We start from the raw sequence: 16,992 nt of genomic DNA, 5'->3' as shown, positions 1-16,992 counted from the left end.
ATGCAACCCCAGTCTTACTTTATATCATACTCCGGGCCAGAGGGAGCCCTCCCTGCCTGGCATGGGGCTGGAGCCTGATGTTTTATTCATACTGAAGGAATGTTTTGATGAAACCTGGGGAAAAGAGGAGTGGGTGGTGGTAGAGATTTTCAAATTGATGTTTCAGTAAGTTTTTTGAAGCCTCAAACTCCCTGCTTGTTTCCTCACTTGCATCCTGTCCTCTCCCTCCTCCCCATCTCCTTTCCTTTATCATCATTACACACATCTTTGTTTATCACTTGCTATGTGTAGGGCAATCTTGTCCTGAGTCCAGTTCTCCTATATTGCTGGAGTAAACAAGCAAAGAGATTTCCAGAGAGTTAGATAAGTTATAGCAGTTATTCATCCCAGATTTTCTGGTAGAGTCTTGATTTTTTTTTTAAAGGAAAATAACTTTAAATGAGACTCTACAAAAGAAATAGAAGTTCTCAAGTTTGCTTTGGAAAATATGGCAACTTGTGTCTCAAGGATCCAGAGACAAGGGGCAAGGTGGAGAAGAGCTCCAATGGGAGAAATTCCTCCTTCCTGGATTTGCCTATTTTCCCTCCCAGTTCTTGCACAGAGTAGGACAGTCTTCTCCACAGAAGTAGTACTGATGATGCCTCAGGAGCCCAGAACACAGTTGCTTCCCTGGAACAATAGAGCACTTATGTATAGTTCCTTTGCCACCCATTAAGCAAATGTTTTAAGTCTCCCTGGGCCCTCCTGCCCCATGAGGTAGGAGCAGGAGGTCCTTCTAGTCTTACTAGGACAAAAGACAGATTCTGCAGATTCTACAAATTCTGTGTAGCCTATTTTCCCTCTCTTTCCCCCTTTCTCTCTTTCTGCATATTTCCCCTTCTTTTTAACTTGAAGAAATTGATATTATGGAAGAAGAAAAAGAGGGGGAGTGGGAGGGAGGGTGATTATTCCATCATGGGGACATGAGCAGGTAGTGCAGGAGAATGGGTCAGGAAAAGGAGCTGGCTTTGTATGCCACCATCACCATGGCAACAGGTCCTTCACTCCCTGTGTGGCTGCTGATGCGGCTTTTCTCTCCACCTGCCCTGAAGGTTAACCTTGACCTCACCTCCCTCCTGGACAACGAGGATAAGAAGTCCAAGAACAAAAGGGGAGTCCTACCCAAGCACGCCACCAACATAATGCGTTCCTGGCTCTTCCAGCACCTCATGGTGAGTGTGAAGTCTCTGGGTGGAGGGGAAGGAATGAACACCACGTGAACTAGCCCTTTTTGTCATTTTCAGGTTCTCAGAGAAGGAGCAACTTTAAAGAGAATCTGTTTCTAGGGATGTTTTCTTTTGTGGGTCAGGCCAAAGGAGAAAGGATGATTTAAGCAATGGTAGTGTTTTCTTAAGTAAAAGGCCCACAAGGTCCATTTCAGAAGTCCTAAATCTAGATCTGAAAGGGACCATAGAAGCTATGTATTTAACCCTATCATTTTGTAGATGAGGAAACTGAAGCCCAGAGAAATTAAAGTGACTGCCCCAAATCACAGTTAGTGACAGACCCATTCCTTGAACCCAGATCCCCTAACCTCAGTAACTTTTCTACCACAATGCACAACCTCTGAACAAACCTTCCAGCTTTCCTTCTAACCTGACTTGTAACCTTAAGTCATTTACCCCATTTGATCCATAACTTCCTCATCTGCAAAATGAAAATAACCTATCCCATACGATTGTTGTGGAGACCCAATGAAAAGTATTTAAAAGGCATTTATACAAATGTAGGGTGTAGTAGCAAGATAAATACTGAACTGTATGGGTCTTTGATCTGAAAATAACATTTTCCCTTCTTCCCTTCATCATCTTCCCTTCCTTTCCCACATACCCCCAGGGAAAGACAACAGCATCAACAGTTTCCCCAACCAAGCCTCTTTTTCAACAATCTGATTGAGAGAAGCCTCAGTGCTATTGAGTTGAGGGCTTTCTGTGCTGGTCTTCCTTCTATGTGTAGGACAGTCAAATGCTCATTGCCCTATAGAACATACACACAGCTGTGGAGGCTTTGTTTGCCTAAGAAGGATTCAAGTTAGTTATTAGGAACGACTTGAGGGGGGCAAGACCCTGGTGCATCTTATTCAGACTGACAACTGTGGAGATTTTAAAGCAAAGGGTAAATGATTCTGTCTGCACCTGTAGGGCGGGGTATGGAATATAAGGATGGTTGGACTCTATTGTCCCTTTGTAAATCCTATAATTCTAGAAATGGTTTGTAAGTCTGCATAAATATGGATGAGCAGAATGCCAGTGTAAGTATTGGGGGAGGGAATAAAAGAAGATCTTTGATTAAAGAAAAGGATCCAGGAAGATAAGTTGGTTGGCAAATGCAGAAAAACTGGTGTGTCCGAGATAGCAAGTAAGCATCTAATCTGGGAATGGCCTAGTAGTTGGAACTAGAATTAACCATCTTTAGGGTATAAGAGACAGAAAGCATGACAGGGGCCAATTTTTAACAATATATTTTGGAAACATATACCTTTTTAGGTTTATAAAATTCCATCTCATTACTACTTTGAGATAGTCCTTTACCTGAATTTCTTCGGTAGCTTTTCTTCCCTTGAAGTTCACTCAATCTATACCTACCGCCCATTATATATATATGTGTGTGTGTGTGTGTGTATGTGTGTATATATGTATATATATATATATATATATATATATACACACACATATATGTATACATTACACACACACACACACACACACACACACACACACACACAGAGTGAGCTCTGTGCTCGGTTCACAGTTGTTCTCTCTTCCCTAATCCTGCCCTCGTACTAGAGGATTTCAAAATATATATATATGGTAACTACCTCAAATGCCCACGCCTCTTGATTGCTCGTGCTCATTTCTTATGACCTACTCCTTCTCCACCTCAGCTACAATAGAGAGAGGTCATATTCTTGATCTTGCCGTCACCCACAAATGCCACACTTCCATATTTATGAACTCTGAAATTCACTTCCATTCCCTAGACCCTGTAGTTCTTTCTCAGGCTATCATCCCTGCACTGATTACTTTCTTCTCTGTTCTCCATTCTGAAATCTTAGTGAATTAAATCAATTCTGCACTGTGCTGTTTTCTTGAATCTCTTGTCCTCTTATGCTGCTGCCAGTCTTGCTCTGATATGCCACAGTTCTGAATTATTCCCACCACCAATTGCCTGTGAACCTGTTCACATGCTGACAAATGAAGTCAGAGATAAATTGTGCTGACTAGTTCTACTACACATTTTTATTATGTAATTTCAACTGGGCCTTCACTGCCACAAGGCAATCCTTTTATACTTTCTTAATTGACTTACAATCCCACTCATCACAACTTTTTTTTTTTAATCACTCTTCAAATGTGCCTTCCTTCTTCCTCTCCTTCCCCTTTCAACTGAAAATGTTGTCTCATAGTTGACTAAAAAAGAAAAAGAAAAAGGAAGTCCTTCACCGGTTTTCCCCTTTTCACTTCCTTGTCATACCTGTCAGATGCCTCCTGCCACAGTCCCCACCTTCACCCTATCTCACATAATGAGTTGGCTTTTCTTCTTGACAAGAAATACCTCTGTACATGTACAAGTGACCCTATTGAATCCCAGCTTTTCCAACAGATTGTCCCCTCTATTACTCCTATTGTCATTTCAATCTCTCCTTGTCTACTGCCTGCTTTCTTGTAGTCTACATTCTTACCCATGTCTCCCACATCCTCAAAAAATACCTCCTTGATCTATCCATCTCTATTAACTGCTATACTATATCTTTCCTTCTTTTGGTAGAACTCATTGTCTACAGCAAATCATCTACTTTTCTTCCTCTTATGTTCCTGTTAACTCTTTGCAGTCTGATTTCTGACCTCATCATTCAAAAAAACTGCTCTTTTCAAAGATACTGATAATTTCTTTTTTTAAAAAAAAATATTTATTTAATGGTTTTCCTCAGTTGCATTCAAAACAACTTTTTTTTTAACATTTGTTTTTAAGATTTTTGAGTGATAGGTTCTTTCCCTTATCCCCACCCACAATTAAGAAACCACATGTGAAATTATGCAAAACATTTCCATAAAAATCAAATTGTGAAAGAAAACATAGATCTCCCACCCTAACAAAAATAAAAACTCTCAAGAAAAATTAAGTTAAAAAGAAAAAAACAGAGAAAGAGAAAATGCTTCAATCTCTCTTCAGACACAATCAGTTCCTTCTCTGGGTATGGATAGGATTTTTCATCATTAAGTCCTTCAGAGCGGTTGTGGATGATTGTATGGATGAGAACAGCAAAGTCATTTACATCTGGTCATCTCAGAACATGGTAATTACTTCGTGTACAATTCATTTCACTTTGTTCATGGAGGACTTTTCAGTGTTTTTTTTTTTCCCTGAGAGCATCCTGGTCATCATTTCCCAGAGAACGATAATATTCTGTCACAAACACATACTATGATTTATTGAGCCATTCCTCAATTTGTAGGCATTCCTCAATTTCCTTTTTTTTTTTTTTTTTTTTTTTTTTTTTTTTGTCCCGAGAAGAGAGCTGTTATAAATATTTTTTGTACATATAGGTCATTTTCCTTTGCTTGTTTGTTTGTTTTTCTCCCTCTCTCCCCAATCTCTTTTGGTATTCGTGCCTAGTAGTGTTGTTGTAAGATCAAAGATCAAAGGATATGCATGAATTTATAGCCTATGGGCACAGATCATATCGTTTGATCATTTATCAATTGAGGCCTGGCTCTTGTTTTTTGACTCAGTTCCCTTTAAGTTTGAGAAATGAGACCTTATCAGAGAAACTTGCTTCAAAAATTTTTTACACTTACTATTGCTAATCATATTTCCCCTCCACACACACATTTATTCTCTCTCTCCTTTCACCTTGTCCCTTCTCAAAAGTGTTTTGCTACTGACCATTCCCTCCCCCAACATGACCTCTCTTTTATCACCCTCCCCCCTTCCCATATCCCATTCCCTTCCTATTTTCCTGCAGGGTAAGATAGATTTCTGTACCCCCTATTGAGTATGTATATTTCCTATTTGAGCCAATTCTGATGAGAGTTAGGTTCACTCACTCACCTTCTCCCCCACCTCCTTCCCCTCCACTGTAAAAGCTTTTTCTTGCCTCTTTTTTGGGGGGTAGGGGAGAGCAGATAATTTGCACCATTTCACTTCTCTCTTTACCTTTCTCTCAGTCCATTCCTCTCTCACCTCTTAATTTCATCATTTTTTTAAAAAAAGATATTAGGTACTGATGATTTCTTAAGTGCCATATCTGATGACCTTTTCTCTGTGCTCATTCTTCCTTGGACATTGTGGCTCACCATCTTCTCCTTGATAACTATTCTCTCTAGGTTTTCAGGATACTATTTTGTTTTCTTTGTGACTATTCCTCTGGATCCTTTGGTATCTACCGATCCCTTCCTAATACTTGCAAACACATCTAAGTCTCTCCTTTCCTGAAAAAAACCATCATTAGATCCCATCATCCCTGCTCATCATCACCCTCCACATTTCTGTTTGTCAACCAAACTTTTTTCAAAAGCCATTAACAAAAGCCATTCCTTTATTTTTTTTTTCTCCTTTCACTTTTTTTGGTAAATCCTTTTCAATGGGATTGTATGCATCTTCACTCTATTGAAACTCCTCTCTCCAAAATTAGCAATGATTTTCTAATTGCCAAATCTAATGGCTTTTCTCACCCCCATCCTTTTTAACCTCTCAGCAGTATTTGACACTGTTAATCATCTCCTTGGATGCTCTATCCTCTCTGGATTTTCATGACACTGCTCACCCTAGGCTTTCTTCCTATCTATTTGACAACTCCCTCACACTCTCTTTTGCTAATTTTTCATCCATATCACACACACTAACCATGAATTAGTCCTCATTGTATCATAATGTGTGTAATATGAAAATCCCATGTTATACTTATTATGGATGTTTCACAAGGCTATATCCAAAACTGAAAAATTCTTCCTACCTTCTCTATTATGATCACCATCTTCTCAGTTACCCGAGTTCATAACCTAGTTATGGGGAGAGAACCTAGTTATTATCCTTAGCTCCTTACTTTTCTCTCCCCATTTCCATCCAATCTGTTGCCAAAGCCTGTGAGTTTTGCATTTGAAATCTTTCTCATATACTTCGCCAATACATTTTTGTAGGCAATCATTACTTCACACCTGTCCTATTGCAACAGCCTGCTGGTTAGTTTCTCTCTCTAAGGTCTCTCTTTGCTCTAGTTCATCCTCAACTCAGCTGTCAAATTGATCTTCCTAATGCAGTCATGCATTAAGCATGACCATTAGAGTTGACCATGTCACACCTTCCCCTCTCCCCTAAATAGTAAATGTCAGTGGATCCCTATCATTTCCATTATCAAATATAATGTACTGTTTGGAGTTCAAGCACTTTAGAAAACTGGCTTCCTCCTACCTTTCCAGTTTTCTTTTACTTTACTCATCTCACATACTCTGCAGTCCAGTGACACTGGCCTTTCTCTTATTCCTTGAACAAAACACTATCTTTCAGCTGCCAATGTTTTCACTGTCTGTCTCCTATAACTGGAATTTTCTCCCTTTTCATTTCAGCCTCTTGGATGCCTTGTGCTCCTCTAAGTCCCATCTAAAATCCTCCAGAAGAAACTTTTCCAATCCACTTTAATGCTGGTAACTTCCCTGTATGGATTATCTCCAATTTATTCTGCATATATTTTTGTGGACATAGTTACTTGCATATTTTCTCTCATATTAGACTGGAGTTCCTCGAGAGTAGAAACTCTTTTTGCCCTTCTTTGTATCTCCAGTACTTACTAAACTCTGCCTGGCACATAATAGGTGCTTAATAAATGTTTATTTACCGAATAACAATGACACAATGACAGAAAATTTTCCTCTTCACGGAATTTTAGTATTTATCTTGTGATAAGCCAATTCTTATGTATTGGGGTGTAGACACAAAGCCAAGACTAATATAGAAAAATCTTGAAATTAGAACCGGGAGATTCTAATTAGAATTAGGTATATACAGCATGCATTTGGAAGTCAGCCAAAGATGAGCAGACTTTTTAGTGAGGGCATCATTAGCTCTATGAATTAATGTATTAGAGAGAAGAGAAGACTCTTGAGTAGCCTAGGATTTTAAGGCTCTCCCATCTGATAACTTGTTCATTCTATATCTGTGATTATACATTAGAGTAATGTGAATATACACCCATACATTGTGCACACAGATTGAAATAAATAATCATAGCCACTGGTCTTTCACTTGTAGAGATTATGATTTTTCCCAGACTTGTTGGTCTATTGCCCTGGATTTCTGGAGTTATCCTCAGATTTATAAGCTGTTGGAATCTAGAACTATTTCCCAAAAGCTATTAAACTATACCCTGTTATATACTGCTATTATGTTTGTACTCCAAAAAGGTCAAAGAAATGAAAAATATTTGTACAAAAATATTCTATCAGCTCTTTTTGAAGTGACAAAAAATTGGAAATTAAGGCAGTGCCCACCAATTGAGGAATAGCTGGATACAAGTTATGAATCTTATGTAATAACATTGTGGTATAAAAAATGATGGGGATGATTTTTGAAAAACATGAGAAGACTTTGATTAATTAATACAAAGTGAAATGAAAACCAGGAAAACAATTTATACAAAAACAACAATATTATAAAATTTATCAGCTTTGAAAATGTTTAATTCTGATCAATGATGGACCAGAACTCCAAAGGACTTTATAATACAACATACTACTTATCTTCACATAGAGAGATTTAGAATGCAAATTGAAGTTTCATTTCATTTCTCTTCTTTTTGACATGATTAACATGAAAATATGTTTTTCATGACACTACATATTTGTAATGGGTTTCGTTTTTCTTATCTTTTCAATGGATGGAGGAGAGGGAGAGATAGAATTTTTAACTGAAAAGAAAATTATCAACCTTTTGTGTTTTGCTACTGATGGGGAAAAGAAAAAGAGAAAGCTATAGGAGATAGTCCTTTTGTTCTCTTTCCTTCTCTATCTCCCCCCCCCCCATACCTTTTCTCTGTTATCTTTATTTTAAAATAAGACTAATAACAGTTCCAGTGGTCTTGTGATGGAGAAAGCCATTTGCACCTGGACTGTGTGGATCATCACATAGTATTTTCACATTTTTTATTGTTGTTTGCTTACATTTTGTTTTCTTTCTCATTTTTATTCTTTTTGATCTGATTTTTCTTGTGCAGCATGATAATTGTGGAAATACACACACACACACACACACGCATATATATGTATATAAGAATTGTACATGTTTAACATATATTGGATTTCTTGCCATGGGGGGGAAGTAGAAAAAAATTTGGAACACAAGATTTTGCAAGGGTGAATGTTGAAAACTATATGCATATGTAAAATAAAAGGCTTTATAAAAAAGAAAACAAAATTAAAAGGAAGTATACTGGAAAAAATGAGATTAATGATTGAGACCATGGAAAGGAATTTTTGTGCTAGTGAAGTAAGATTGGGTGTGTGCATGCCCATGTGAACATAAGCACTTATACACATATGCCAGCACAGTAATGAAGACAGATTTGCCTTGAGCTCCTCTGAATCAAGAAAGGGGCTAAAGTAACAAAGATGACTCTCGCAGACCAAGTTGTAGTTTCACAAACATGCATGTAAATATTATAACCACTTCTCCAATGCGCTCCATTTTTGTAGCATACTTGGTCACAGATATTAAAGTCAGTTTCTTAATTATAGTTTTTAATCAGGCATGAGGGAATATGTAGTTCTCCTTCCCAAGGCTTCCAATGGCAAGCAGACCCTCATCACCTCACAATTCAAGTTTCTTCTCCTCTCCAGTCCAGTGATCTTCCCAATGCACAGGTCTGATCATGCTATTTTACTATTCAATAAATTCAAGTACTTCCCTATTGTCTTCATGATCAAATAAAAATAAGCCTTTATAACTTGATCCATTCCTACCTTTCTGGTCTATTTATTTTTTACTCTTCTTCATGTATATTATAATCCATTGACACCAGTTTCCTTGCCTTTCCTCACACATGATGCTTCCTACTTATATTTATATAAGTGTTTATATACTTACACTGTATATTTCCTACTTAGCCTCCTAAATTCCCTGGTTTCCTTCAAGTCTTAGCTCAGATTCCATAAGGAGTTTTTCCTGGTCTCCTTACTGTTAATGCCTTCCTTCTAAGATTACTTCCAGTTTACTCTGTATATATCTTTTATGTACATAGTTATTTCCATATTGTCTCCTCCACTGGATTATGAGTTCCTCAAGGCATACCTTCTTTTTGCCCTTTTTTTGGTAACCTGGGCACTTGGCATAATACCTGGCACATAGTCAACCCATGCTTCTTGCCTTGGCTTGACCTTACAGATGAGAGGGGTTGTCTTCTGTTGGACCATATAGCCAAAGAAACTTCATCAGTGTAGCCTAGACAGATCCAAACTCCAAACCCTCAACCCTTTTCCTTGCAACTTTCTAAGAAAAAGAAAACATAGCAACCTGAGGGAGCTAATTAACTGGGTGTAAACAGCTTTAAACAATAAAGGGACTTGGGAAGAGAATTTGACTTCTAAACAGTAAACCAGGAAGAGTCTTATGGGAAAAAATGAAGCAAAGCAGCAACCTGAAATGTTTCCAGGTCTCTTGTCTCTGCTATCTACTTACCCTGTGATTCTGATGAATACTTTTTCTCTTGTTTAAATTCCTAGCCCCTTCCCTCTTCAAAGAGAGGGGAAAACACTGGAAAGCTACTATAACAGAGCCAACCCTGTGTCTTAATTCTGCATGAAATGCTTCAACTTCCTAAACATTTCAACTTCTCAGAACAGGTCCATAAAAACTTGCCATTGATCCTAGAGCCTTTCACAACATTTTAAATTGCCTCACATTATGCCTCACATTATTGACCATATATGTTTCGTGGAACTCTCTGATTCTTCATCTACATTGGCTCCCTGAGTCCAAATAGTTGCCACATCTGAATCCTTTTCCCAATTTTCCTGACATTGCTGCTATTACAAATGACCACAAAATGTATTGAGACCCTCTCTTAGATGATGGGGACATAGGATAAAAATCAAGCAATCCCTACCCTTCAGGAGCTTATATTCTCTTGACTATACATACATACATACATACATACATATATATGTATAATATTATATATGTATCTATGCATACACACACAAGCTGCCTAACTGGGCCATCTTTTTCTTTTCTTCCTGCTTCCACAGACTCTAGACTACATAAATATGTTTTTTCAGAGTTTACTTCTAAGGAAAAAGAATAATGTACAAATTGAGAAATAATACAACAGAGAACAATAATTAGAAGCACAGTTAAAATCAAACTACTTAATTCTAGACTATTTTTGCACTTGGCTTCTAAGCTAGTCAGTCTAGCTATAGTTATCTTGGCCAATGTGGCTTATTGCTATTCCCTATAGAGTGGAGCATCTAGACTTCACCTGGTCCCCAGACAACAATGGCATCTTCATGCAGATTTTGAGGTTGGACCCTCTAACCTGGCTGGAATCAACCTCATTAACTCCCTTAGAAATAGTAAATGTCTCCCTCTCAGTCAGTAAGCTTTACAATGCATGGTGGATATTTTTAAGGAGACCCTGAAATCTGTCCCCAAGGAACTAGAAAAGATAATCTAGATACAAATGATAAAGTACCAGACTGTATCAACAAAGTCACATTCTCTAGATCAAGGTTTGTAGTCATCATCCTGCTATGCTCTTCCTTGGTCAAACCACAACTTGAATACTATACTAAGCTATGGGTGCCATATTTTAGAAGGGACATTGATAACTGGCAGATGCACATGGCTAAGATAGTGAGGGAATGGAAGACCAAGTCATGTAAGGATACGGTGAAAAAACTGAGGATATTTAGACTGGAAAAGAAGACTTAGGAAGGACTTGATGGCTATAATTTAATGATCAAGTATTTTAATGGCCAGTATAAGGAAGAGAATTAAATTTCTCCTATTTAGTCCTAGAGAGCACAATTTCGCACAGTATTTAGAAGTTGGAGGAAGGCAGATGTTAATATAAGGCAAAGAAAAATTTCCCAATTATTAGAGTTATCTACATATGGAATGGATTTCCTTGGAATATAATAGGAAGCCATTTTACTAGAGATTGGACAGCCATTTAACAAATATAATGAGGGAAATTTCTCATCATGTTGGAATTAACCTACATGTCCTCAGAGATTCCCTCTAGTTCTGAAATTCTGTGATTCTTTAAGGGCTCAAAATGATTAACTAAAAGTATTAGATAAGTGGGTACATAGTATTTGACAAATTTGCATGTTGCTTCTTTAATTCTATAAGTAGCATGTAGTACTTGATGAACTTAGATGAATTAGAGTGAAGAAGTTGAGAATTCACTTCCTATCTCTTGACCCTAACTGTGTGACCTTGGGCATATGCTGTGTGTCTCAAGAGACTTCTTAAAGAATCATTTCTTTCTGTCATAAATAAACAATTTTGGTAGAGGGAGTTCTCAAACTAAGAGTTTTTTTTTTTAATTCAAGTTAATCCTCTGTATATCCACATTAATCTCTTTCAACAGCTTTTTTTTTTCCATATCAGAATCACTCCTTTTTTGTTTTCAGAATTTCATTTTTTAGAGGTTCTTATCCCTTCCCTAACTTTAAACTCTGTATGGAATTTTAGGCCATGGTCTCATTAGTGATCCTTTTTCTGAAATTTTGAAATTTGCTCCCTCCAAATTTAGACTGCAAATCAAATTATTTCCTACTTTATCACAAATGCTGAATTGAACTATCAAGTGTTCACCTATCACCAAAGTTTCTATCATCTCCGCACCTTCCATCAGTTCCTCCTTATTGGTGAGAATGTTTACTAGAATAGAATTTACCCTTGTTGGTCCTTTTGTTTTGTTGGTTCACCCTTTTTGAAGGATTAAATTGAATTTAAGGTGCTAAGCTAAGAAATTCTTATTTGCTCTGCTTTTTACAGAGAGGAGTCTATAGCAGTTTATCTGTATAATTGATGTCCCCCATCTCACAGTACCATGCCACTATCCCAGACTTGAGATGGTTCTCTGAATTTCTCATCTATTTATTTTACATCCAGTTGGCCTGTAATCAATAATAATATCATTTCTGCTTCTACTCATCTTTACCAAAATACTCTCTACTATATTTCCCTCTCCTGATTTTCTCATTTCTTCAAAGGGATGTTTTTTACCCCTTTAATTCAATTTTATTTTATTTTCATTTCCAAATTCTTTGTTTATTTCCCCCACTTATTGAGAAGAGAGAAAAACAACTCATTATGTATAGTCATGCAAAATATATTCCTATGTTAGGTATCTCCAAGAAAAAGAAAAGAAATAGATGAAAATGTGGTTTAATTGAGTCCATCAATTGTCTGTCTGGAAACAGAAAGCATGTTTTATCATTAGTTTTCTGGAATTATGATTAGTCATTGTGTTGATCATAGTCGCTAAATCTTTTGAACTTGATTTACTTTACAATATTATTGTTATTGTATAAATTGTTCTATTTTTACTCACTTTACTTTGTATCAGTTCTTACAAGCCTTCTCAAATTTTTCTGAAACCTTTCCCTTCATCCTTTATTCTAGGATAATAATATTCCATTTCATTCATTCATTTAATTCATTACTGGTTTAATCATTCCCCAATTAATGGGTACCCCCTTCTAGTTTCTAAATCTTTATACCACAAAAAGAGCTGTTATAAATATTTTTGTACATGCTTTTTCCGTTTGGGGTATGGACCCACTAATAGTTTTGCCAAGGTTAAAGATTAGGCTCAAAATAATTACTTTGAAGGATGGTATCAAATTGCTTTCCAGAATAAGTGAGCCACTGTCTCAACAGTATAAGTTCCTCTTTTCCCACAATCCCTCCAGCATTTGTCTTTTTTTTTTTTTTAATCAACTTTACCATGTTGATGGATATAATGTACCTCAGTTTTAATTTATATTTTTCTTAGTTATTAGTGACTTAGACCATTTTTCATATGGTTATTGATAACTTGCATTTTCCCCCTGAAACCTGCTTATTCATATCCTTTAACTATTTAACAATTGAGGAATGGTTCGTATTCTTATAAACTGAATTTATTTTCACTTTGAAATGAGACCATTTGATTCAAGACAATTCCAATAGACTTGGTTTGGAAAATGCTATCCACATCTAGAGAGAGAACTATGGAAACTGAATATGGATATGGATCAAAGCATAGTATTTTCACCCTTTTTTGTCCATTTGTTTGTTTTCTTTTTCTTTCTCTTGTTTTTTTTTCCTTTTGGACTTTTTTTTTCTTGCACAATATGACATATATGGAAATATATCTAAAAGGATTGCACATTTTTAAAAAAGAAAGAAAAAAAGCAATGAAACCAGTATAAGAGAAACTTGTTACAAAGATTCCTGCTTCCCCATTTCCTACTTCTCTTCTAATTTTAGCTATATTGTTGAACAAAATTTTTTTAATACTGTAGAATTGAAATTGTCCATTTTACCTCTTATTAACCTATAAATAAATCTTAAAATATAGTGCTACTCTAATACCTCTGATTTCATGTATCCTTATTCTTTTGAGTAGAGAATGCTCTTCCAAAGCTACATCCTAATATGGGTATTATACTGTTATTTCTCACTGATAACACTAAGATTGAATTTTCCTACCTACAATAGGATCCCTGGTTTATCTTATTACTTACGCTGTCAATTTTTATAAAAGAATCTTAGATCATGGATTCCCTTACTGACTCTTTCCTTAGATTTTTTTGTTTCTTGAGAAACTTGACTCCATTTAAGGTTTTTGTGACAAAGATGCTACAATGATTTGACATTTCTTTCTCCAGCTCATTTTACAGATAAGGGTCTGAGGTAAACAAGACTAAGTGACTTGCCACAGGGTCATATAGCTAAGCAACATTTAAGGAAAACATTCCTTACAGATTTCAAGTTCTTAGTTTCTTGCTCAATGTTTTATAATTTTTAGAAATGCTTTCTAAGTTCTTTTTGACAGTGTCATTTACACCTACATAAATCACTAAAAGTAGTAATCTGGTTTGACAGTTAAATTTCTCTGACCCTTAGTTTTCTTATCAATAAAATTGGGTTAATGTAAAATGTAATAAAAAAAAAAACTCTAGGGCATTATATAAGTACAAACTAGGGATGAAAGATTATAACACAAGAGGTAGGGAGAACAGAATGTCTTCCAAATCTGGCCATCGTTCCTCCCATTATTTTTCTCTCACTCTGAGAAATCAGCTTTAAATCAATATATACAGCAACCTTGAAAGAAGGGGGGGAAACCTCAAAGAAAAATAACATGCACTTTGAAGAGTTTATGTGAAGGTTTATTACTTTGCTTTAATTATGATGATGTTGGGGAGAGAGGTGGCACAAGCAAGTAAAATAGGAATAAATTATATGTATATTAGTTTTTATTTGTCAGAACTACCATCAACCTTTCTAGTTCTAACAACTGCTAATTGCAACTTGGACAGCTGCAACTAGGTTAGACATTGTTGCACATTTGTGAATCATTCCATACTATAACAACTCAGGTGTTATCTATAAGTAGGCTGCCCTTTTTTCCCTTATTTCCAAGCTACAGGTGTTTAACAATCTACTCTCTGGGAGCAAAAGTGTGTACATTATACTTAAACTTAATCTGCATTATTAAGTCTAGACCATCATAAAACAATGTATCTCGCCCTATATTATATCATTTTTTGATTTCCAACATATACCTGCCCACACTGAAAATTTAACAATTGTCTCTTACCAGTCAGTTTAAATTGGCTCCAGCACATCCCTGCTTATATTTATAACATTTCATCCCTCTTTAATATAACCCAGCGCCAAATGAATATTAAGTATACCCTGATATTTAATCCAGCCTTGAAACATTTCAGTGGACAAGGATTATGAGTTAATTAACAAATATTTTTCAATTCCATTAGTATTTGGAAATATTAAGAAATGCAGAAAGAGCACAGACAATATATGATTTTCATATATCTTGCATGTATTTATATTCTTATATGAAAGTGTGTGTATGTGTGTGTGTTTGTGTGTGTGTCCTTACACACACATGAATGAGTGGACTGCCACAGTGAGGTTCTTAGGCTATCCTGGAGATACTAGGCAACTGTGGAATGGGGCACAATAAGAAGGAAAGAGATTCAGAAAAGGAAGTGGAAAGATCCCAAAGGAAAATAGTCTATTTCTAAAATTTCACTTGGGCTAATGGCTGAGTTTCCAGGGAAGGGGGTTAGGGAGAAAACATTCCTTTCAACCCATGCTGCTTTCTGACTGTGTAGCCCCCGCAAATAAAAACTGAGGCCTATACTGTCAATACTTGAGTTTAGTAAGAGTAAATAGTTTATTTTGGCTAGCAATAGAACTTAACCATCATTTAAAACTGTTTCTTTGGGTAGATAAGATCTGTTCCAAACAAACAACTTGCCAAATGGGCTTCTTCAGAGTACCTGTATAATAAATATGGACCCTGCCTTCAGAGAGTTTATAATGTAATTGAGCAGAAAAGACATAAACTGTGAAACAATAAGGAGTCAATAAAGAACAGTATATAATCAAGTGCTAATTGACATGGTACTGATAATATGTTCTATGAATTCAGATAAATGAGAAATAAATGTGGTTGGTGCAATCTGCGTAGCTGTTTTTGTCAGACAACATCTGCAGTACTGCTGTATGGCTTGTCAGACAACATCTGCAGGATCGTGTCCAGTTCTGGGTACTGCATTTTAAAAGAAGGCTATGATAGCATTCAGAAGAATGTGACTAGGACAGTGAGGGGTCTAGAAATTATGTCCTATGAGGAAAGATCGAAGGAAATTGTGATGTTTAGTTTGGAGAATAGAATACCAATGTGACATGATCTCTGTCTTCAAATATTTGAAGAAGTGAAAAAGGAATTAGATATATTCTCTTTTATCCCAGAAGGCAAAACTGGCTTTTATTCATCCAAATGTCCAAATGATATCTGGAAAATGCTCTCTGACCTCTAAAGATAGACAATGCAAGGCTTTCTCTCTCTCTCTCTCTCTCTCTCTCTCTCTCTCTCCCTCCCTCCCTCTGTTCTTCTCCCTCTTTTTTTCTGTCCCTTTTTTCCTCTGTCTCTCTCTCTTTCTCTGCCTATCTGTCTGTCTGTCTCTTTCTCTCTGCCTCTGACCGTCTCTATCTCCCTCCATGCCTTTCTGTCTCTGTCTCTCCCTCTCTCTGTTTCTCTTAAAAACTCTCTGGAGATTGAGGCACATTTTTTCTCCACTCTATTTCAGATAGAGAATTTAATTCTTTCCTAAACTACTGGAACTGAGATGAGCCCTAATCTAGCAAATAGACCACATTCCAGCCCCTGTAGAAGTCTAAAGCAGGATAGGAAGGTGGGGAGAGGCTGCAGCCCTTGAAAACTCAGTTTGAAAAATGGACAGATCAAGATTTATGGGCCACACGGTAGCATCTGAGAGAGGCCATTAGTCTACAGAGTCTGTGACAGGAACTAGAAGAAGATGTCCCTGGTGTATTTGCACAGGAGATAGAGGGATCCCAGTGTGTTAGGGAAATGAAGTCCATTTGAAAAATGGAATATATTTGTATGTAAGGTGGGGGTGGAGGGAGCAAAGGTACACGAAGGCCATCATCATGGAGAATAAAGTGTGGCTAATAAAATGTATGAAAATTTTACATATTTACAGACCTACTCCAGAGTCCAGTGACAGATTTTTTTTCCCTTTATAAAAATTTCTTTTTTTCTTATTGTGAACTTAAATGACAAAGAAAGGAGCATGTCTGTATGAAAAATAGAAAAGGAGGATTGCATATAAGGCTGTAAATTTCCATGTCATACAGATTCCTTTTCCTTTTAACTGTAATCAATTCAACATGTAGCTTACAAAGCTT

General features: G+C 36.6%; 1 protein-coding gene across 2 annotated transcripts in view; it reads left to right on the top strand.

Annotated features, from left to right (window-relative positions):
• The window catches only part of PKNOX2 (PBX/knotted 1 homeobox 2), a 355,675-nt gene that overhangs the window by 327,474 nt on the left and 11,209 nt on the right, over positions 1–16,992 (top strand). For both annotated transcript variants that reach the window (XM_031960947.1, XM_031960946.1), the window contains one exon: positions 1,092–1,211. In XM_031960947.1, coding sequence (XP_031816807.1) covers positions 1,092–1,211 — 120 coding nt within the window. The remainder of the gene's footprint in view (positions 1–1,091; positions 1,212–16,992) is intronic.

Source organism: Sarcophilus harrisii, chromosome 3 (assembly GCF_902635505.1).
Source record: "Sarcophilus harrisii chromosome 3, mSarHar1.11, whole genome shotgun sequence".
Taxonomy (NCBI): domain Eukaryota; kingdom Metazoa; phylum Chordata; class Mammalia; order Dasyuromorphia; family Dasyuridae; genus Sarcophilus; species Sarcophilus harrisii.
The sequence above is the reverse complement of the archived record's forward strand: the minus strand, read 5'-3'. Positions and strand labels throughout refer to the sequence as shown.